Below are 13,704 nucleotides of genomic sequence, written 5' to 3' on the forward strand. Positions count from 1 at the left end.
GCCTACGGACTTAGCCTATAAACGCCGTATACAGCTTCGACATTGCCCTCACTCCTTCTGACTTCGTTAGCAACCAACCACCTTCTGAATATTGCGCAATCATGTCCGGCTACGAGGGTGAGTCTATGCGACTACTTGACATGTAATCGCACGACTGACAAGGCCCAGTTGAACACAACATCAAGGAGGAGAAGAAGAACGAGGCACCGCCCCGCCGCCCCGATCTATCCACATTCTTCACCACACTCGACCTCGTTGATACCAGTGGAGATCGCCATCCTCAGAACGCCCACTCTCTCCCTCTACCCGGTGACGTCTCAGCCGCCTTCCGCAATCTCGCAAATGCCTTTTCTATGATGCAAGGTGGTGGCCACGGCGAGTCGCAAGACGGCACGGATCAATTACTAGGTCGCATGATTGAACAGTTGATGCAAGAGTCTGAGAACCCTCCGAGGGAGGTCAAGGGTGTGTCGGACGACTTCCTCGCACAGCTAGACAGAGTACCAAAGACGAGTCTGAAGGACAAGGACTGCCCCATCTGCGGCAACCCTTTCCTTGACGGTGAGACTAGTCCCTGCTTGAACGCCCTCGTCGCATTGTACTGACAGAGTCTGTTAGACTCGCACCCGCTCGTTGTCCAACTTCCCTGCCACAAGGATCACCTCTTCGACCTCGAATGCATCACACCCTGGCTCAAGCTCAACCCCACCTGCCCTCTCGACAGAAAAGAGTTGGTCAAGAAGAGGGCACCTACACCACCTCCGGATGAGGAAGACGGAGAGTACGACGACATGTACGCATGATCTCACACTAGCGATTTTGCTTGGCATTCTGCGTCGCATCACTTGGAACATACGCTTTGCTCTGCTTGAAACAGCAGATATGATGATTGCAATATACCCATGAACCTTTCCCATCAATACCTGCGTCTCTACAAATACTTGCTCCTCAGTGCTTGGCTGATCGAGCTCATCCTGCTCGTTGTTGAACCATGCTGCATATGGCTCATGAATGCCTCCTCTATGGCTGACTGAGAAATGCTGGCATCTGAATTCCATGTCAGTATCAAAATCTGTCACAACATGAGCCTGCAATCACCTACCGTCAAGATCACTAAATGAGCTGCCCATACTCGGTGTTCCCTCGCTGCCCTCCTTGCGGACCCTTGGGCTGAGTTTGGAAAGTTCTTCTCGTTGTCTCGGACTCAATGCACTCGCAGGGGGAGCCTGTGCGTAATCTCCACGATTGACTTCCCTCTGCTTACCAGTACCAGTAGCCGCACGAGGAGGTGCCGCAGAACTGGCTGAGGACGCCGAAGAGTCGGGTGCGATTGGCCTCTGCTCGTAAGCACGTTTGACAGGCGACTTCAGTGTTGCAGCCGGATCGGCACTTCCAGTAGCAGTAGTAGCGAACGGCAGAAAGCCACCAGATGACTCGCCGTCCTCATCCTCGTCATCATCATCGTAGCCATACTTGTTCTTGTTGTTGTAGTTAGCCGGGCGTCTGAAGGCTTGGCTGCGTGCCATGCTTTGAGACTCTCCATCAGAAGAGGAGTCTGAATCTGACTCCTGAAGTGGATCTGAGTCGGGCTCCGAAATCTCGCGTTGAGGTGATACAGGCTTTCTGTGATTGCCAAAAGCTGTGTTGAAGGCTCTGTTGCTTGGTTGTGCCGGACTTGCAGGCGGTCCGGTACGGCTTTGGGTCAGTGTTCTTGTAGATGGCGTACGAGAGAGACTTTCCGTCTTCAGTGGTTGATTAGTGGTAGATAGTGAAGGCAACACAGCAGGTTGACGAAACAGTCCAGAGCCTCGAGATCCCATGGTTGGAGTAGGGCTGTCTCTGATACGTGCCGAAAGAGCAGAGGGTGCTCTTGGACCTGTGCCTTGATTAGCGGTTTCTCATCAAGTCACTTGCACTTGTTGTACCTTGACTGCCAATTTGGAAAGCCGTCGCGTTACTGTTCACCGCGACGTTACCTGTAGAATCAGGCGGAAGAGGCGAAGGGCAGGCTGATGGGCTGAGCTTCTTCATCTGCGCCTTCATCTGTGCAAAGTGGCGCTCATAAAGCCATGCTGCTTGCTGTAGTAGAAAAGCCAGCGAAACATCGAACCGAGCAGACCTGAGACTGATTTAGCTATGGGCAGTGATGTTCTGACAACGAGCCTTACAAGTCTTCCCCTGTTGAGATGTCAGCTTGATGTCAACAATTCGAGGTGAAGTCTGTACTTACAATCCAGCTCTTTGCTATTGGAAGCCTTGGAGATGATCTTCCATAATGCGCGATCTTTTGTCGAGTTCCAGTCGACCTTTGTAACATCAGGACAAAGGCTTTTCTTATGTTACAAATTCAAAAGTCTTACCTGCGGTGGGTCTACAAAATCTCCTCTGGCAAATGGCAGCCGGATAAAGCAAGTGTAGTGCACGGATGAGTCCGCTGGTGCGGACTTGTATGCCGGTGACGGCGGAGCGTTGATACCTAGAGCATTATTTGAGGTCTGTCCGGTCCGCAGAGATAGTTGCTTTGTGTCTTCGATACTTGACATGATGTAAGTGATGTGGTGTGCAAGAAAGGGAGAGCGAAGGCTTGTGGTATGGATTCGAGATGCACAACATCGGCAATGAGCACGTGATATTGACTGGTGAAAGTCTCACAACACAGACACTTCCGATATATGTGCGCTGATGATTAGGTCGCATGAGAGTAATCACAATATGCGCTCTCTGACCCTTGGTGAGCTGGACATCAGATGGGCTGGAACTGTGATATGCTTCGTCAGGGTCGCGCCGCCGACAAAGTGACTTGGTAAAATGCTACAGCTCGACCTCTGATCGCGAATCCTAACCGTTCAGATATTCGAGGAGTAGACATCACGATACAAACAGCACTCGGCTGAACGAAACTCCACCAAGAGTTCTCTCTCTCAGGGCCCTTCTTCAGTATGGCCCGGGACCCCGAGCAATAGTAGGAGGCATGACAGAAACCAACTGCTCCGGCACAATGGAAGATAATATCTTAAAAACGTAAAGAGGAAGTTATACCTAGTAGATGGATGGCTATACAAAGATAACTGGAAAGCGCAACAGATAGCCGTATATATTATCCGCTCATTCAAGGCATCGAAAGAACATTCAATCTCTGGTCGAAGACATTGTCAGATCTACGATGCGATTTCACCGGTCCAGCTAGCGACCCAAGCCTCACGAAGCTCTCTATCCACGGTCAGGAAGATCTCTGCCGTGCTCTGACTCGTAAGTCTCTCTAACACCTTCACCTTCGCGGCCGCTCGAAGATTACCGAATTCTTGCAGGAATAACTTTGTGGCAGCGACTGGTGATGAGTCCGGCATGCTTATGGGCTGAAGGTTCTCACAGGCAGGTCTCTGATGTCGAACAAGAGGTGCATCCACTTTTGTGTCTTCCGCCGCTCGTCTATCAAGGCAGTCCTTACCCATCGCCATGGCTTTGACCAGCCCTCCCAAGAAAGCCTTGAAAATCTGCTGCAATTGGCCGTTGGTTTTCTGCAGCATGTCCTCGAAGGAAACCAGATGGCCACTTGCCAAATCTTCCATCTGACCCTTGACGCCAGCGAGGATCTCTTCAGCATGCTCAGTGATTTCTTCAACACCTTTGTCCTTTTCTAGTTGTAGCTCAACCTTGAACTCGTCCGATGTTTCTTGTAGCCCTAGTTCTGCCACTTTGTAGCTGTAGTCTACTGATTCTAAGAGATCGTCCATGAGGCGTTGCAGAGCTTGTGTGGTCAAAGGCGGTAGCTGTGCAGCAACAAGTGCTTTGAGTGCTTTGTTCAATGGATGGTCGGTTCTTGTTGGCGAGACGTGATCTAAAGATCTCTGAGTCGAGACGAAACTGCCTGTGTTCTTCTCTAGTGATTGCTCATGCTCCAGTTTCGATACTATGTCTTCTGCGTCAACCGGAACAGAGAGAAATTCGAGCCTTCTTGTGAACACCGTCGGTGTGATCCGGGGCGTTTCAGGACTGCTTGAGTCCGTGTTATTTAAGGAGGCAAGACTTCCACGATTGAAGTCAAGCGTGTGACCGGTAGCTGAGTCACGCTCTTTTATGGCAGCACTCCGTCCGGTTCGGCTATGAGAAGTGGTGTGGCGAGAAGAAAACAAGCCCTGGACGGGAGATGAGTTAGTGGTATGATATTCGCGGCGAGTCGGTGTCGTGTACTCGGGAGGAAATAGCTGCGGCTCTTCTACAGTGCTTGGAGTGTTGGCCACAGTAGGTGAGTAGGAGCATACTCTCTGCACTTGAGGTGATCGTTTGTGATTCACGACGTTCGAGGCGTCAATGATAGTTGATGAAAATAATTCTATGCGATCGGATTTCGCTGATTTGGCGCATGGTTCGTCGCCCCCGGGACTATCTGAATCTAAACCTACGTTGAGTCGAGCACACATTACGGCTGAAGATCTGAAACTTACCACGAGATCGCTTAAGATAGCCAGGTAATTCAGACTGAAGCTTGGAAAAACGTAGCGGTTCTGGTCTAACGGAAGTTCGGATAGACTGCCTCGTCGGAGAATACGGAGGCGGCGAGTACATCTCTTGCACATCTGCAGGGGGACCATGCTCTGGCACTTCATAAGCTTCGGCGGACAGCGATCGATGGGTCTCGACGCGTGGTGAGGTGTCAACACCTGGTTGGGTATGCTCTTGATCTTTACCCTGACCTAACCACGGCTGTTGAGCGTCCGAGAAGGAATTTGGAGACTTGTCACCAAGTTGCCGCCAATCATCGAACACACCTCCGTTTCCCCCATAAGACCGAGGAAGATCAATGTGTTCAGTGCATGCTAGAAAATTCTTGAGTGGTGGCTCTAGGTTTATCAAGGCATGCTGAGCATAAGAGCTGTATGCAACATATACATCAAGTTGGCTTGTGTGCGAGAGCGAGCGAAACTGGGTCAAGAGATGGAAAGGTGTACCTTCAAAACAGCGCGCATTATCGGGTACGATAGGCATCAGAACACGACCTAGCCCAGAAAGCTGGAATGAGACACGGATGCATTTCTTGGTAGATGACTTCCCATATGCGTCTTCCAAACACCCTTTGAGATTTTGCGACGCATCATCTACCTTCATGACAGAGATATCCCCAGTCGGTGGGGGCAATGGTAAATAGTAGTCAAGGACTCTTCGACGTTTCGAGAACCGAGCAGTGATACGTAATTGTAGCACGATACAGAGTCCATTCGTTGGATGTTTTCCGACCCAGAGAGTAATCTGAGTGGCTTTGCCGGTAGGACATGGCAGTCCAATTGAAGATAATTCCAAGCGATCGTTATCGTTCCAGGTGACCAGAGCCGGCTCTTTGCATATCCATTCAGGCTCGTGGCTGAAAGCGATGCTGGTAGGAGGCTCCATACAGGGCGAAGCAGGCGCTCGCTAGGTTGGAAGAATTCAAATCAGCAGGTCATTAAAAGCTATACGCACACAAATTGATACCCCAAAACTAGTGAAAAGTCTTGGATCCCACCCACCCGGGCTTTGTGAGATCGTACGCTCAGAAGTAGCCCTGACTTCAGCAAAGCCGATAGCGATTTCTCGACGAGATGAGGTTCCGCAAGAACTTTGCTGCGGAAACTCACGAAGCCTGACCCGTGATCGTGCTCACGCAAAACGAAGACTGGACCTGGACCGCACACAGAGTAGAGCGGGAACGCGCCTACGTCCAGCAAGAAGAAGACCTGCAAAATGCCTGACTTCAAAAGCGAGAACAATAGGGTCCCGCGAAGACTCTGCTACGGAAGTCACAATGTCTAGTCCTTCGTTGTCACACGACCGGAGATCAAGCTCGGACCGCACACAAAGTAGAGCGAAAACGCGCCCGGGTCGTCTTGCGAGAAGGCGGATTGAAGAATGAACGTAGTCGGTGATGGATATTTGAAAAGGGCGACGGCGACGGCGATGTTGACAGAATGGAGGTGTTGACGACGCGTGATGCGCTCGAGGCTTGGCGTGGTCCGTACACGCGAGGCTCCGTACACGCGAGACTCGTCGGCAGCGGGGTAAAATATCCCGAGCTGGTCATGCTCACTGCATGATCAACCATATACCAAAGTGGGAACCCGAGACATGTGCCCTGGATACGTTGAAGGATCTCGTAGCGCTGAGAAGCTGTGCATATCAAGGTTTCAGGCCGCCGATTGAATGCCGACTTGGGCGAAGAGGAGTCACTCGGCTATCATGCAACAGCCCGTGACCATCAGGGTATTGCTGTTTGGCGGGGTCGAGCGCCTATGAGATGAGCTGAGAAGTACATCAAGGAACCGCTCCCAAGCCAATTGACCGAGCATCTCTCCTTCTTAAACCTTTGCTGTCTCTGTCTACGAACTTTCGAGTCTACACTTCATTTCCTATAGATTCTACAGTACTAGACCACCATGAACGACATCAGAGATGAGGATAGAATTCTGCCTCAGGCAAACTCTCCTCTTTTCAGACTACCCGGCGAATTAAGGAACTGGATTTATGACCTTGTCATCACACCGTCTGCCCCTATTGTCAATCCTAGCTGGGATACTACCACCGGACCAAAACATCAACAAGTACCCAGCCTAGGTGTCACCTTGCTGCGGACTTGCCGCGCCGTCTATCTCGAAGCAAACGAGTCCACGCTGCTGAAGAAAGGCGACTTTGTGTTCACAAGGATTGCTCACATCCAAGCGTTCTTCTCGAGACTGTCGTTGTCACAGAGAAGCAACGTCGACCACATCACCATTGATCTCAGAGAAGCAGCATCTGGAGATCCAGCTTCTCAGAGCGAGGAGAGCACGACCATTGCCAACGAATGGGTTCATTACTTCTGTTGTGTTCAAGGAGCACACATGATGGGCGCCTGGTGTGCGGATCTCAGCACACTCAAAAACGATATCCCGCACCTGCGCTCAATATGTATTGACCTGACCACTTGGCAACCCAACTATGCCGGTGCTCGAGTGAGTGGATGGAGATACCTGCAATCGTTGCTCCGAAGTATTCGAGGCCTAGACTCCTTCATACTCAAGGGTAAATGTCTAGACAGTAGCTCCTGGAGATCCCAGCCAGTGCCATGGAGTCTGGGACTGTGGGTATCGCCTGCATTCGACAAAGACGAGTCTGCACTTGTCGACTTGCTTGGACATGCCATACGCGAGCCGAAAGAGAACGAAGTCAAGCTTCTTGAGTGGCACGTCGTTGAAGGAGGCGTCACACTGCTGACAGTGCGTGTCGACGAAGCACACAAGATTATGCCGTTGACCGGTAGTGATCTGCATCTCTTGTACGACGGGAGGATGTTATGGAATGAGTTCCTCGACTTCAAGGAGAATCAGGTTGAGTCAATCAAGAGGCGAAAGGCATCTATGTCTATCGGTGATGCCATCTGGGGCAGAGCGCCTGAGGTCTTGGTATAGACTAGGATAGATGATGATAGAGCAAACCAGTTTCATTTCTCTAGCTCTCAGTCCCAGTGGCGTCGTATGATAGGGCGTGCTGGATCCCAAGGACCATGGATTTCGTTCTTATATCTTTGTAAGCCGATGAGCCACCAGCTGGTGATTCCCATTGCAAGACACGTGAGAATTCCTCCGAGAAAGGCACCGATTACTCCAGCTTTCCAGCCACCTCCCGTGATGGTGACGCAGAGTCCACCTCCCGCACCAAGGATAATCAATGCCGTCAACATTAGATGTCCTGTCCAGGATACGTGTCGGACATGTCGTCTGAAAACAGGAAACAGCCCAAAGACTTCAATACTGAACAGAGTCAGGCTGAAGACGTGGGTTGTGGACGGAAGACGTGAAGCTAAGACCGTAGAGGCCATAAGAGCTGCATTAGTCGAGAGCGAAGCAGGAAACCTAAGAAATAAATTAGTCAAGAGCTTGACAGGAAGTCGTGTTGCCTACTTTGCTTCAGCGCCAGCACCATAGTCGAATGTGAAGATGTTGATGATCAGCAGCCATGAACTCATTGCCCAAATGGAGTCTTCGGACGTTGACAGGGTCAAGGATTTTAGAATAGGACTCAAACCTAGTAGAGCACAGTAGATCAACAATGCGGATTTGGCAGTCGCGAGCCTTTCTTGGTTACGGGCGGACAAGGAGGATGTATGGCTCTCATAAGGGGGATAGTAGCTGTAGCTTGCAAATGTGGCTGCACCATTGGGGTGACCAGTGCTGGGTGCGGTAGATGCTAAGCTCTCGTTTGTCGAAACGACCGATAGTGGACGTGAGACCCCAACGCTCGAGATGCCCAAGCCCAGCTTAGCAGTATCTGACATGGCCGAAGCAGGGTCTGCCGGAGACAAAGGTCCTTCTTGGGGGCGCTGGCTGTCAACGATGGCTTTGGATGAAGCAACAGCCTCTGCAAGAGCAGCCTGCCTAGCCTGCTCAGCCTCCTCTTGTCCGACCCAGTAGTCACGAACGACCCATCCTAGAACGGTGCCGAACGAGGCCCAGCTAACAACAGATACAGGTGAAACACGCCTTTGGAAGATGCCAATGAAGCAGCAGACGAAGATGATGACAGAACCTATGTGCTGTACGATGACGGTCGAATCGGCAACGAGCGGCCAGAAATCATAGGGACGAAGTCGTGGATTGCGCTGTAGGTGGTCTAGGAAGGTCTCTTCATCTGTGTAGTTGTCGGGATCTGGAGGACTCAGTGTTTGCACTTTTGTATACCACATCTCTTGCTACCGTGCGCCTCATACATGCTTGTTTCACCCAGAGCAGCTTTTTCCACGTTCGTGGCCTCCTCCGACTGGCGTTGCGACTGCTATGGCTGTCTCTTTTCCTCCTGTTTTCGGATGCGCCGCCCTTGCTGGTCGATCGGTATGGCGGAGAATAGGCTAGAAATGCATCTTCCGGCCTCAAATGTGACGAAGCTGATCTAGCAGTACCCCCTCTGGATATGCTTGCGTCCGAAGCAGATGCACTGACAGGGGCCTCGAATGGCGGCATGATGGAAGGTGCATCTTTTGGATCGCTCGCAGCCTCGAAGCTGACGCGCTTTCGCGTTTCGTTTGCGGCGTTGCCAACGTTGCCAACATCAGTCCCATCTGATCGTCGGACCCTCTTCCGTCGCTTCCAACTTTTTGAATCAGAGGGAAAGAACGATCGCTGTGTCTCGGTATCAGCCTGAGACATCTGCTTCAGTCGTGAACTACAATCTTTCAAACATGCTTGATCGACAGGCCCGCCAGCCGCCAGTACAGCACAGCAGCAGCAACGTGAGGCGAGCCGTAAACCAGTCGATCTTCATTCTTGACCTACGGAACAGATGGGCACATGCTACAGGGATTGGACCGACAAGACATACAACGCTACGAAGACGAGTGCAAATCTCTAACTCGACATCTTGTGTTTTTGAACTCACCAGCCCTGACTCAAATGCTATAATCGTGTAATTGTCCCGACATTCCAGGACCAACGCTCCAGCCCTAGAAAGGACCGTGTGCTTTACGAACTGTTGTTCCTCGCCTTCCAGAAACCGCCAGCATCGCGAGAATTCACACCCACGTTGTTCGATTCATGTCTCAGAGTAACTTATTGCTTAAGACACCAAGGCCCAATAACATGCAGCACATATATTGTCATCCAACTTGACGGGAATATCACGAAGACTATCATCAGGTAGAATTTGAGTCCGAAGGATAAACTGCCACCTTTTCAAGTCGCAGCTGATCTCTGACCGTTCAGTGACTCGCTCGTAAACGCGGCAATCGACTCTACGGTATTCTAACAGTCAGTAGGCACCACATCGCCTAACGACCTGACTATTCGTATGCAAGCCATCATGACTCTGTTCAAGCAATCTCATACATGCCATAGGCAGTGGCTTGTGGCGTCAAGATTTGCCGGCCAAGGCACTACGGAGGAAGATGAGCGTTCATGTCAAGCTGTCAGCCCTCAAGTCTCGCTTGCGTCTCGTCTAAAATACTTTCATTCCTGCCTGTTCGTCCAGTAGCCCTCGGCATGCGGTTCGCAAAAGCATCAGATGCTCTGTCAAGTCCTTTCGAGTCAAGCAGACAATTCTTGACCGCTGATCGACAAGCAATTCAGAGGCTCACGGTGGCTGCAAGCTCAAAGTTTCGGTGAACCCGGATGCATTGACAGGCCCCGCAATCGCATTGATGCCGATTTTGCGGTGCTAGTGTTTCGCGCTCCAAAACACTACTGACTCGAGCTCGAGGACAAGTCACAAGACATAGCAGAGCAAAGTGCAAACCGGTACGAAGGGCACGAGCCTTCAGGAAACGAGATTCTCCAGTTGAATTACCAAGCAGGAGCCGGATAGAGATCTCGGGCTTGTAGCGGCGAAGAAGACGGTTGTTTTAACCCTTGGTAGGGGAACGTCATGCAGCTCTTGCGCAGCGGTCTGCTGGATGATCCCATTCATCACTGACGTTGACTTTCTCTTTTCTTCTCTATCTTCTTGTTCGCCGTCCCGTTAGATTCTCGACCATACTCAATCCATACTCCTGCCCTGTTCTCAATCCGCGACAGACAATCACCCTACGGTGGTGAGTTAGTAAAGTCCGGTATTGACACCCGGGTTATTGCGGAGTTCAAGCTGGGATTTCCGACACAGACCGCTACAACACATTGGTACCTGGACGACTACTAGTACGAGGCCTCGGCAGTTGTTTGTTGCACCTGCCCTTGTCCTCTCCTCGCCAATCTTGGAACCAACCTTTCTCATGCGTCTCTCGACACCAAACAAAGCTGGATTCATCGAGGCGACATTTGATACTCGAGCACGAAAGCAGTATCAATGGACGACGAGTTCGCTCGCGAAGTTCTTCGGCTCGCCGAAGGTCAAACGGTCGAAGACTTTGAAACAGATCTGAAAAATCAAGCACAACACCTGGACATTGACATAGCTTCGCTCGAAAACACCTTGAAGGACAAGGGTCAGAAAGCGACGTCAAGTCTTACAAGCTCTACACACCCTCGCCGCTCTATCTCCACCGGCTCTCATGGCTCGCATTCTACAGATTTCACAGACGCGTCCCGGATATCAAGAGACTGTCCTCACGCCAGGGCTCGACCAGGTCGTGGGCGGCGCAGTTCCGCCACATCGGTGTCCATCCGGGATTATGATTCAATAGTCAACCACGCCAGATTCGATTACCGTCGCTCTTCCTTCAACTTCGCTACCTCTCCCATCATCTCGCCATCTCCTTCCACGTTCTCACTATCCTCCGTATGGTCTCGCTCACGAGAGTCGTCACCGAAAAGGCATATCATCACAAGAGGACTGAGCAGATTGAGGTTAAGGAGAACCGATTCGGGAGATTCAACCAGAGAGAAAGAGTAAGCAAATGCCTCAGAGCAACAAAAGACAAAGTCTGATCAGATACACAGTGATTGCCCTCACTGCCCTCAAAGTGGATCTCGACACCGCCGAACCTTACACACGCTGTCTTGCGGACATCGCTATTGTACACTCGCCCTGCGCAAGATAATCAAAGACTCGCTCAACGACGAGAACATTCCACCGACATGCTGCAAGCGTCCGATCCCGGGTAGTCTGGTCGCAAGCGTGATGAGTCAAGAAGAGCAGGATGCTCTGATGAATATGCTGGTTGCTTGGGACGATGAAGCGACTACAACACCACCTACGATATATGAGTCGACATCGCACCCTACGTCATTTCCGAAATCACGATCCCAGTCGAGATCTCCGACATGTGGAGCCCAAGAACATTCACCGTCAGAGGAAACAAAAAGAAATTTAGAAATTGCGACGGAACTGCCTGGCTTCAAGGAGCTCAGACAAAACCAAGAGCGGCAGCGCGACAACTTGACAGCTTGGGCTGCGAGAAAGAGACAGGGTGTGATCGACGGGTATGCTGTGCGTAAGCTACAGCTACTACCTTATTTCGACCGACAAAAGGATCAGCTGGCCGAGAAGCAGAGCGCTGCTATCGCTCGCATCGAAGACAAGCATGTAGTTGACGAGCACGAGATGCGCGAAGGACATGAAATCGAGACCAGGAACAATGCGATCGCCCTCAAACATATGGAAGCATACTGTCGAGGAGAAACTACAAGTGGTGAACGCCACGACAGAGCCATTACGGATAGAGATCTGGCCGAGCTTACGAAAGCCAGACGAGCACGCGACCAGATGGATGCCAAACACTCTGGTGCTATCAGTGTACTCAGGGGTGAGCAAAGCAGACGCATCAGCCAACGACTAGTCAAGCAAGAGGAAGAGCTGTCGGAACTTGAATCACGCCAGATGAAAGAGCTCGAAAGTCTGCAACGCGAGTGCGACGACATGGTACGCGATTGGGACGAAGAAACACAGAAGAGAAGGAGCAAGCTCGAAAGATGGTGGACCATGCAAGTGGAGATCTGGCGGAAGAACCTGGAACAGGAGACAGGAGTTCAATTTTCAGAAGATCTGCCACCGATACAATGGCCACTTCCTGACAACAATGAGACTATCAAGAGAAAGGACCCGACAAAAAGACACACCATTGCAGGATCTCCAGCTCCTGGGTTGCAGTCGCATGGAAGGCGTGAATTAAGCAGTATCAGCCCAACTCGCAAACACCATCGGATCAGTACTGCCTTCACCATCAGAAGCGGTATGATTGGCAAGGCATAAGCCACATGTCATCAAAGCCCGCTCTTCTCTCGGACCTCTTCCTACTTAATGTTTAGAATCCAATCAAATGTAAAGTCTACACTTTGACAGACAGTCCTATCCAGTGCGCAGGATGTTTCTTTCAATGATGGCTGTGTACAATCAACAGGACTTTCGCTCCCACTTTCAAGACCTCCAACAGCGGCTCAATAAACACGCGTCGTTGATATAATTCTTTGTACTTACCTCTCCGTCCTCTGATCCCTGCTCATTTGCCTGGCAGCAGCACTGGAGCATCGAGAATGAACCTGCAGGCATCATTGAGATCCTCCATACTCTTCAAGATGTGTATGATGGCATCACAGTCTCTCGATGAGCTGTTTCGTAGCAATGCCAGCACATCTTTGTATGACTTGAGCTGTTCTTTGGTGGCTTGCTGTTGGGTCACACCTTCTTCGACTGAGTATTGGCATGAGATGGCTTTGTCGTTGCAAATTTTGCATGAAGGTCGGCCCCCATCACACTGTCATTGGCTGTCAATATTCGTGGAGTGGATAGCATGCATGGACAGACGGCGGACCAACCTTTGATTTCCTTCGACGACATGCCATACATGCGGCTTTGGTCTGCCTTCGCCTCGGTTTCGATTTTACCACACCGGAATTTGGCCGCGGTGCTAGCACTGGCGAAATAGATGTGCTTGAGTCGCTGGTGCTGTGGGATGGTGTCCTAGTTTCCTGGACTGGGTACTGCAGCATGTTTGCAATATCCATTGATAGAGAAATGGTAACAGAATACCTCAGTTAAAGCGAGGGCAAGCAGGAGAACAATGTATAGGCAGAAAAGTAGAGGGGAGACGACTCCGACCACCTCGGTAGATATATATAGGGTAGCACCGTACAGTAGGTGGTCCTTGTCCAGGCACTGAGTCCGCTGTGGCGGACCCGACCTCCGCTGAAGAATGACTGCTTTTTACCTTTTCTACGTGTGTGTGACAGCAAGCTTGCGGCAAGATTCCCAGATGAGCAGCGGGAACGAGGCAATAGATACGGATTCGACTCCGTCTCCACAGCTAAAATGTACGCGAAGCAAGGCCGATGA

General features: G+C 51.0%; 7 protein-coding genes across 7 annotated transcripts; 3 read left to right on the forward strand and 4 right to left on the reverse strand.

The window, feature by feature from the left end:
- The first annotated feature begins 75 nt into the window (after positions 1-75).
- M438DRAFT_343483 (uncharacterized protein) lies at positions 76-1,225 on the forward strand. The gene is made up of 3 exons (XM_029904993.1): positions 76-117; positions 169-561; positions 619-1,225. Exons 1-3 carry the CDS (start codon positions 102-104, stop codon positions 801-803), a joined length of 594 nt encoding a protein of 197 aa, XP_029763283.1. The 5' UTR covers positions 76-101; the 3' UTR covers positions 804-1,225.
- M438DRAFT_343485 (uncharacterized protein) lies at positions 825-2,553 on the reverse strand. Its single transcript, XM_029904994.1, has 6 exons — positions 2,361-2,553; positions 2,231-2,306; positions 2,169-2,178; positions 1,926-2,119; positions 1,103-1,876; positions 825-1,047 (listed from the first exon to the last, which is right to left on the reverse strand). Exons 1-6 carry the CDS (start codon positions 2,541-2,543, stop codon positions 932-934), a joined length of 1,353 nt encoding a protein of 450 aa, XP_029763284.1. The 5' UTR covers positions 2,544-2,553; the 3' UTR covers positions 825-931.
- Positions 2,554-3,158: 605 nt separating this feature from the next.
- On the reverse strand, positions 3,159-5,388 carry M438DRAFT_353146 (uncharacterized protein; the record flags this gene model as incomplete). The annotated part of the gene is made up of 2 exons (XM_029906846.1): positions 3,159-4,399; positions 4,446-5,388. The coding sequence occupies 2 exons, from the start codon at positions 5,386-5,388 to the stop codon at positions 3,159-3,161; spliced, it is 2,184 nt and encodes a 727-aa protein (XP_029763285.1).
- Positions 5,389-6,407: 1,019 nt separating this feature from the next.
- Positions 6,408-7,418, forward strand: M438DRAFT_353147 (uncharacterized protein; the record flags this gene model as incomplete). Its single annotated transcript, XM_029906847.1, has 2 exons — positions 6,408-6,962; positions 7,068-7,418. 2 exons carry the CDS (start codon positions 6,408-6,410, stop codon positions 7,416-7,418), a joined length of 906 nt encoding a protein of 301 aa, XP_029763286.1.
- Positions 7,419-7,465: 47 nt separating this feature from the next.
- M438DRAFT_332905 (GPI2-domain-containing protein) lies at positions 7,466-8,966 on the reverse strand (the record flags this gene model as incomplete). Its single annotated transcript, XM_029903552.1, has 3 exons — positions 7,466-7,862; positions 7,911-8,655; positions 8,717-8,966. 3 exons carry the CDS (start codon positions 8,964-8,966, stop codon positions 7,466-7,468), a joined length of 1,392 nt encoding a protein of 463 aa, XP_029763287.1.
- A 1,813-nt stretch (positions 8,967-10,779) lies between these two features.
- M438DRAFT_353149 (uncharacterized protein) lies at positions 10,780-12,624 on the forward strand (the record flags this gene model as incomplete). Its single annotated transcript, XM_029906848.1, has 2 exons — positions 10,780-11,321; positions 11,373-12,624. 2 exons carry the CDS (start codon positions 10,780-10,782, stop codon positions 12,622-12,624), a joined length of 1,794 nt encoding a protein of 597 aa, XP_029763288.1.
- A 280-nt stretch (positions 12,625-12,904) lies between these two features.
- M438DRAFT_245129 (uncharacterized protein) lies at positions 12,905-13,241 on the reverse strand (the record flags this gene model as incomplete). The annotated part of the gene is made up of 2 exons (XM_029899580.1): positions 12,905-13,126; positions 13,188-13,241. Coding segments are annotated over 2 exons (276 nt in total), but the record flags the coding sequence as incomplete, so codon positions are not given.
- Positions 13,242-13,704: the final 463 nt, after the last annotated feature.

This window comes from Aureobasidium pullulans (assembly GCF_000721785.1).
Source record: "Aureobasidium pullulans EXF-150 unplaced genomic scaffold scaffold_4, whole genome shotgun sequence".
In the NCBI taxonomy this organism is placed as follows: domain Eukaryota; kingdom Fungi; phylum Ascomycota; class Dothideomycetes; order Dothideales; family Saccotheciaceae; genus Aureobasidium; species Aureobasidium pullulans.

Coding starts and splice junctions, on each gene's coding strand:
- M438DRAFT_343485 (XM_029904994.1), bottom strand. CDS start 2,543: ATGTCAAGTATCGAAGACACAAAGCAACTATCTCTGCGGACCGGACAG. Junction 2,307..2,360: donor ATTTTGTAGACCCACCGCAG/GTAAGACTTTTG, acceptor GATGTTACAAAG/GTCGACTGGAACTCGACAAA. Junction 1,877..1,925: donor TTTCCAAATTGGCAGTCAAG/GTACAACAAGTG, acceptor ATCAAGGCACAG/GTCCAAGAGCACCCTCTGCT.
- M438DRAFT_343483 (XM_029904993.1), top strand. Junction 562..618: donor CGGCAACCCTTTCCTTGACG/GTGAGACTAGTC, acceptor AGAGTCTGTTAG/ACTCGCACCCGCTCGTTGTC.